This window comes from Nicotiana sylvestris, chromosome 12, assembly GCF_000393655.2.
Source record: "Nicotiana sylvestris chromosome 12, ASM39365v2, whole genome shotgun sequence".
Classification (NCBI taxonomy): domain Eukaryota; kingdom Viridiplantae; phylum Streptophyta; class Magnoliopsida; order Solanales; family Solanaceae; genus Nicotiana; species Nicotiana sylvestris.
The window spans coordinates 107659873-107667911 of record NC_091068.1 but is presented as its reverse complement, the minus strand read 5'-3'; the positions used below and the strand labels follow the sequence as shown (position 1 = coordinate 107667911).

Here is an 8039-nt window from a genome sequence, read left to right as displayed (position 1 = left end):
AATGTGTTAAGCCATGGAGGGATTGTTAGAATTTGTTGCTAAGGGGAGTACCCTTGTTCCTATTAATGTCACTACACCACCAAATCATGTAGTATATCAGTATGTGTAATAATGCATGCATAGGCTATAATTACAAAGTAATTGCAATTGCATCCCAAAAATATAAAAGTGGCTATTTGTGCAATAATTGAAACTTAGTACAAATGCAAATGATAAAATTAAACCACAAAAATTATTATAAAATTATTTGTGATACAATTAGTGATTGTTTTATAAATAAAATGCTAGGAGAAATTAGTTAAAATATTTTAAAATGCAGAAATTGTATAAAAAAATGCTAATTAATGCCAAAGCATAGTTTTGAAAATATTATAGGAAAACTTGGGTATCAACAATTACGCTTCCCCATTTGAAGATTCACAAAGGAGGAGGAATGTTACTTTTTCGGTCTCTACCGGGTGCAACCTGCTTTCCTGGTCGGGGAGCTTGCTAACTATCTGAAGCCTTTGGCTTCAGAGAAAGATTGGGAAAAGGTTCGGGCACTTTTGGGAGAGTGTCTGTTGAACAACTCCATACATAATGCCGCAGCGGTACATTCCTTTCTTCATTTGTTATTTCCTATACTTTGCGTATTCTGAGTTTTGCCTTTCTTGTTTTGTAGGCCAACTTTCTTGCTTCTGAGGGTCTTCAGAGGTTGATTCATGATAAGGAATAACTTTCTTCTGCTCGGGACCAACTTTTGGCAGAGCGGGAGCGAAGTGTTGTTCGCCTCTCGAAATTGGAGGCTCGTTTACAGCAAAGCACGCAAGAGGTGGTAACCCTTAGCCAAGAAATTGGCCTGCTAAGGGTTAGATTCGACGAGGCTGAGGCCAAATGGGCTAAAGTCCGTGACGCCGTTCTCGCTGCAACTGAGCGCGAGGCTGCCACTGCTAAAAAAGTGATTGATTTAGAAGCGACCTTAAACTCCAAAATCGAAGAGCTTGCTACTGCGGGGGCAAAACATGCCCAGTTGAAAGAGAAGTACAGGAAAACTATCGAGCATAATAGGCTTTTTAGTTCAACTGTCCGTGACCTTGATGTTAGCCTTAGATCTATTAGGTCTGCCCGTGAAAGCCTTTATGCCAAGGTAACCCAACTGAAAGAAGAACACAAGCGCCGAGCGGCTTCCCTCGTAGTTGACAAAACTTACTCCATGTACATCATGAGGAGAAAAACCTTGGAAGAGGCCAAAGCGAGTATCATTGATTTTGATGCCGAAAATGCTAAGGCCCGTGAGCTTGAGTTAGCTGGTAAAAATAGACTCCTAGCGCAGTCTGATGTTCCTGGTCCTTCTGGTTCTGGTTCCGGTTCCGAGTTTTCGAGAATTGAAGAGGAATCGGAGGGTGATTATGCTAAAGACCAAACTAGGGAAAATGTCGAACCATCGGTGGATCTACCTACTTCTCCCGGGGACGCGGACCTTCTCTTCCTCCTAGTCCTGGAGATGCTGGAATTTAGCTTTTCTTTTCCTTTTCTCATTCTTATATCTTTGCCATTTTTGGCACGTTTTTGTAAATAAAGACATATCTTTTGCTCAATTACTGTTTGAGTCTCACTTCATTTGAATATCCATGCAGGTCTTTGACCTTTCCATTAGCTTAAGAATTCTGCGAACATTTTTCTGTTCTCGCTTTATTATGTATAGTCCTGGATGCACTTTCCTTGAAGCACTTTGGTTCCGAGCATTAACCCTTTTACATGAGGGTTTCTTTAAGTTTTTGTGCAAGTTTACTTTTTGTGTCCTTTCGTGTACATCTTCGAGTGTATTTTTCCCTGAAGGCATTTTGATTCTGGGCATAAATTCTTTCCAAACCTACCCTTTAACGTGAGGATTTTCATAAGAGAGCCCTCTTATGTTACGCTGCTCTTGAAGAGGACGTCTCATGTTCGTTACAGCACTAGCATTTGAAGTACTTGTTTAACTTTCAAATGACAAAGTTAGCTCATCGTTAAAACAAGAAACAAGATAAAAACAAAAGTATTTCATTTCATTTAATTCCTTCTATTTTCAAAAGTACAAAAGCATGTCTTATGCTAAAAAGAAATTGCCATTACTTGTGGCTATCTTGTATAACTTATTTCTATGGGGCTGGTTGTGCAGTCCCAATGACGCATTTATGTTTCTCGATTTTCATTTCCCGATCGACGTGGCAGTCATTGTTGCCTTATCCTCATATCATTCCCCCCCCCCTCCTGTGTTCGAACGCGAAGAATGCAAATTAGAATACTAGAAGTCTTGTACCTTCAAAGATCCCACCAGTGAATTGCTAGATAATCCTTAACTCAGCAACACATCTTACTTCCCCTTAGGAATTCATGCTATCGAGCAAAAGACTATCTAACAACCCTCTAGTGGGTTGTGCTCGTGAACGGTCGAGTAATCTTTGTTCGGTAGCAAACTTAACTTCCCAATGGGAATTTGCTATCGAGCCAAAGATTATCTAACCGTCCCTGAATGGAAATTTGTTTGTTTGCCTTGCTATTAAAGGTCTTATTGCTGTTGTCTTTGTAGTATGCTTTCTATCGCTACCTCACTAAAAACCTTACCAGAAAAACCCAATTGGGAAAAAAACTAAACGAAGGAAAAAAGAGTGCAGCACATACTTTCTGAGTGTATAATGTTCATCAGCAACAATATCTTTTGAGGTGGAAACGTTCCAATTGCTGAGAAACTTGTCTTTATTCTAGTTCTCCAACTCGTATGAGCCTTTCCCGGTGATAACTGAAATCCGGTAGGGTCCTTCCCACGTTGGGCCCAGCTTCCCCGCATTGAGCTCCCATGTATTTTGAGTTACTTTCCTTAGAACCAAATTTCCTACTTTGAAATAATGGAGGTTGGCTCTTTGATTATAATACCGATCCATTCTGTGCTTTTGAGCTGCCATTCTTACATGCCCTAAGTCCATGCATTCCTTGAGCAGCTCCAAGTTGATTAACATTGCTTCGTTGTTCGATTCTTCATCTGCCTAGAAATACCTTAAGGTGGGTTCACCTACTTCCACCGGGATTAGAGCTTCTGCATCATACACCAGGGAAAAGGGAGTTTCTCCTATGCTCCACTTGGCCATTGTTCGGTAGGCCCATAATACTCCGGGAAATACTTCGGGCCAATTGCCTTTTGCCGCTTCCAACATTTTCTTAAGGTTTTGAATAATCACCTTGTTCATTGATTCTGCTTGACCGTTTGCACTCGGATGATAGGGTGAAGATGTGATCCTCTTTATTTTCAAATCTTCGATGAAGTTTGTAATTTTTGCACCGATAAACTGTGGCCCATTGTCGCATGCAATCTCTTTTGGTATTCCGAACCTGCAAATTATATTTTCCCACAAGAAATCGACCACTTCGTGTTCCCCAATCTTCTGATAAGGATTAGTCAGTCAAAATTAAAAGAAATCTTACCTTTTTGGGAGACAGTGGCAATGGTCCGATGATGTCCATTCTCAATTTCATGAACGACCACGGGGACAAAACCGAATGCAAAAGTTCTACCGGTTGATGCAATAGTGGTGCATAGAGTTGGCACTTATCACATTTTCGTACCAAATCTTTAGCGTCTTGTTCCATTCGGGGCTGGTAGTATCCTGTACATACCAACTTCAGCACTAAGTAATCTGCGCCCAAATGGTTGTCGTATATCCCTTTATGGACCTCTCTCATAACATAGTTAACTTCGGATTCCCCTAAGCACCAGGCCAACGCGCCTTGGAAAGATTTTCTATACAATTGTCTTTTGAAGCTGTATCGCGCTGCTTTGGTGCACAACACGCGAGACGCTTTGGGATCTTTGAGAAACTTCCCATGTTCGAGATAGTCAATGATTTCGTTCCTCCAGTCCCATAACAAACTAGCCGAATTTACCTCATATTAACCATCCGTATCCAGGACTAAATTCATCAGTTAAACTACCGTCCCAGACTCTGATCCCTTTATTTCCGTCGACGATCCTAAATTCACCAATGCATATTTTTCTGTGTTATCCTCCATTGGGATATGAGAATTGACCACTCCCGAAATCGCGCCAACAGAGCCTAGACCTTTATCACATATTGTTGCATGCATTCTTTTTTGGTGTCAAAGATCCCGTAGACCTGATTTACCACCAGCTCTGAGTCACATTTGATTTCGTTGACCTCAAAGTAAAGTCCCCGAGCCAATTCGTGCCCTACAATCAAAGCTTCAAACTCTTCTTCATCGTTAGTTAAAAGGACCGTTCTGATCGCTTGCCTTAGGGTTTCCTCGAAGGCGTGATTACTATTCCGAGTCCGGACCCTTTCACGTTGGAAGCTTCGTCTATGTATAAGTTCCAAACCTCCAATGTTGATTCCGACACCATTGCTGCCCCTTTGGTTGCCAGAGACAATAATCCTGAACTGAAATTGGCCACAAAGTCGGCCAAGACTTGTGACTTAACTGTAGTCCTTGGTTTGTATTTTATGTCAAACTCACTCATTTTGATGGCCCATTTTGCCAATCTACCCAAGAGCTCAGGCTTATGGAGGATGTTTTGCAAAGAGAAAGTAGTCATCATGGCTATGGGGTGGCATTGAAAGCAAGGCTTCAGCTTTCGAGCAGCAACCACGAGAGCTAAGCCCAATTTTTCTAAATGTGGGTAGCGAGTTTCAGCTCCCATTAAAATTTGCTGACATAAAAATGGGAGATTGTGTACATTCATCCTCACGGACTAAAACCGCACTTACCGCAACATCTGAGACCGCGAGATAGACTAGCAATGTTTCACCTTCTTTTGGTTTTGAGAGCAATGGAGGGCTTGACAAGTATCTCTTCAAATCCCTCAAGGATTGCTAGTACTCTAGTGTACACTAAAACATATTTTTCTTTTTGAGCAGTGCAAAGAAGCGATGACATTTTTTCTACGACTAGGAAATGAACCTGCTCAAAGCTGTTAATCTTCCTGTAAGCCTTTGGACTTCCTTTACGTTCGACAATTGATCCGGGATTTCTATGGCCTTGATTTTGTCAGGGTTTACCTCGATTCCCCTTTATGAGACCAGAAAACCCAGAAACTTACCAAAGCTAACCCCGAACACGCATTTCTCGGGATTAAGTTTCATGTTATGCTTCCTCAGGATGTCGAAAGTTTCTTGCAGATGTTTAAGGTGGTCACCTATATTCAAAGACTTAATGAGCATATCGTCTATATAAACTTCCATGGTCTTTCCTATTTTATTTTCAATCATTTTGTTCATAAGCCGGTGATAAGTGGCTCCAGCGTTCTTCAACCCGAAGGGCATCACATTGTAACAATATGTACCGAAATTCGTTATAAACAAAGTTTTTTCCTGATCTTCCGGGTTCATCTTTATTTGATTGTACATGGAATAAGCAACGAGGAAACTCATTAACTCGTGCCCGGTCGTGGAATCAATCATTTGATGGCTATTTGGTTGTGGGAACGAGTCTTTCGGGCATGCTTTATTAAGATCCTTGTAGTCTACACACATGAAATTTATTTTTCTTCTTAAGAACTACTACTATATTAGCCAGCCAGTCCGGATATCTTACCTCTCGGATTGAACTGATGTTAAGCAAATGGGTTGCCTCTTCTTTGACGAATTTGTTCCTGGCTTCGGCCATAAGGAGCTTCTTTTGTCTTACCGGAGGTATGTTGGGATCCAAGCTTAACTTGTGCATGACTACCTCCGTCGGGATACCTATCATATCCTCATGGACCAAGCAAAATAATCAGCATTAAATTTAATAAATTCAATAAAATCATACCTGAGTTTCAGGTGCAGTCCGGTGCCCAAGTGGAATTTCCTTTCTAGGAATTCCTAGAATAATGCAATTTGCTCCAGTTCTTTTGTCGTGGACTTCATTGCATCTGTCTCTTCTGGAACTTGGAAATATCTTGGCACCTAATACTGTTCCGACTCTTCTTCCTCGGACTAACTTCCTCTGGTTCGGGGGTAGGTGTCGATTCCTGTAATTTATATGCCACTTGTTTCTTTCCTTTGCTACTATAGACCGAAATTGCATTCATCTCTCTTATTGTCCGTTCATCGCCCCTTATCTACTTGATTCCTTCAGGTGTTGGCAACTTCAACAACTGGTAATATGTTGAGGGCATAGCTTTTATCTCGTGTAACCATGGCCTCCCCAAGATGATATTGTATCCCATATCACCATTTACTACTTCGAAGAGAGTTAGTTTCCTTACTCCTTCAGTATTCATGAGAGGCAAAATATCTCCCCAGGTCATCACGCTCGTGAGGTTGAATCCAACGAGGAGGTTTGTGGCCGTAATAATACTTCCGGTGAGTTTGGCTTGCTCCAATACTATCCATTGTATGATATTAACCGAACTTCTAAGATCTACTAGAACACATCTAATCTTAAAATCTAACATATTTAAAGAAACTACTAGTGCATCATTTTGTGGAAGCAGCAATCCATCTGCGACCTCCTCTATGAAAGTGATATCATCTTCCCAGAGCCTTTTACTAGGAGTTATCGATACTTTCATCTTCTTTGTTGCCGAAAAGGTGACTCCGTTAATCTCATTCCCTCCGAAGATCATATTGATCATTTGGTGTGGGGGTTCTTCTTATGCTTTCGAGGTTTTCACGTTGTCTCTATTACGACCATAATTGTTCTTAGCTCGGTCACTTAAGAATTCTCTGAGGTGACTATTCTTCAATAGTGTTGCTACTTCTTCTTGGAGGTGTCGGCTGTCCCTATTCGGTGGCGTTTGTGCCTCTCTGATGTATCTCATGGCTGGAACCAACTCCACTATTCTGATGTTGAAGTTGTATTCCGATAACTTGGGGTAAGAAGGATCCCCTAACCCTGGCGTTTCTTTATCCTGAAGTGATCTACTGTTACGACCACGATCAGTCCCTCTGTCAATGGTGAACTTGTTTGCTGTCCGGAAGCCTTTGTCGCGGCCTTCGATCCATTCGTAGGGAAATAACCGACCCCTCGATGTCCGTATGTTCGGGTCATAATTATCTTTTGACTTTTCTCTATTCTTATCCCGTCCTTTGGTCGATGAAAAGCCAACATGATCATCTTCGATCCTTATTTTTGACTCGTACCGGTTGTGGACATCCGCCCAAGTCGTTACTTGAAACTCAAGTAGGCTTTCTTTCAGCTTTTGGGAAGCGTCTGAACTTCTCGGGTTCAATCCCTTGGTGAAAGCTTTAGCTGCCCATTCATCCGGGACAGTCGGGAGCAACATTCTTTCCTTCTGGAATCGGGTAACGAATTCTTGCAGTAACTCTGGCTCTCTTTGTGCAATCCTGAATATATCGGCATTTCGGGCTTGCACTTTTTTGGCCCCGGCATGAGCCTTGATGAAGGAGTCCCCGAGCCTTTTACCGCCGTTGTGTAGGTGGTAATATGCTCCCGAGGATCTAAAGTAACATCATATTTAGGCACTTCAGGCATGTTGAACTGCTTCGGGATTAATTCTGACGCTGTACTCGGCTTATACGGCAATTGAGTATACTTATTTGAATACGGGCCCTTTAGTACTGCAACGCGCCCGGGATTTGATCCATACAGGCGTTTACTTCCCTCATGAACCATAAAGTTCATTCTTGAAAGGATCATTCTCGTTATTGAGACCAGATCCGCTCCCTTCAGCCCCATCGGAGCCAACTTCACCCCTAGGAGTGTTGTTGTCGACTCTCTGCGTTGTTTGGTTTGCGGGAACACCGGAAGGAATTGGATCTGGTCTGTTTGCATTATTCGAAGCCTTCGACAACGCCTGCTTCAACTCCGTCATAACCTTATCTTGTTGTGTGAGATGGCCTAGGATGATCATATGTTGCTCTTGCAAAAACCTTACCGCATCAACGACATGCTCCTCATCAGCATCATCGGGAGTTGTCTCCCGAACCTGTCGAGGATACTGCCTGTCATGTACTGGTGTGGCGTGATTCCCCTCATTGTGGGTGCCACTCATTAAGTCCTCAAAATGAGGCTGATCCCCTCAAGTCTCAGGGTCGTGCGTGTAAAACAGTGTTATCTGCCAT

General features: G+C 42.2%; 1 protein-coding gene across 1 annotated transcript; it reads right to left on the bottom strand.

Moving 5' to 3' along the window:
• Positions 1-6073: 6073 nt before the first annotated feature.
• Positions 6074-6580, bottom strand: LOC138883511 (uncharacterized). Its single transcript, XM_070164202.1, has one exon. The coding sequence runs from the start codon at positions 6578-6580 to the stop codon at positions 6074-6076; it is 507 nt and encodes a 168-aa protein (XP_070020303.1).
• Between the last annotated feature and the right edge of the window lie 1459 nt (positions 6581-8039).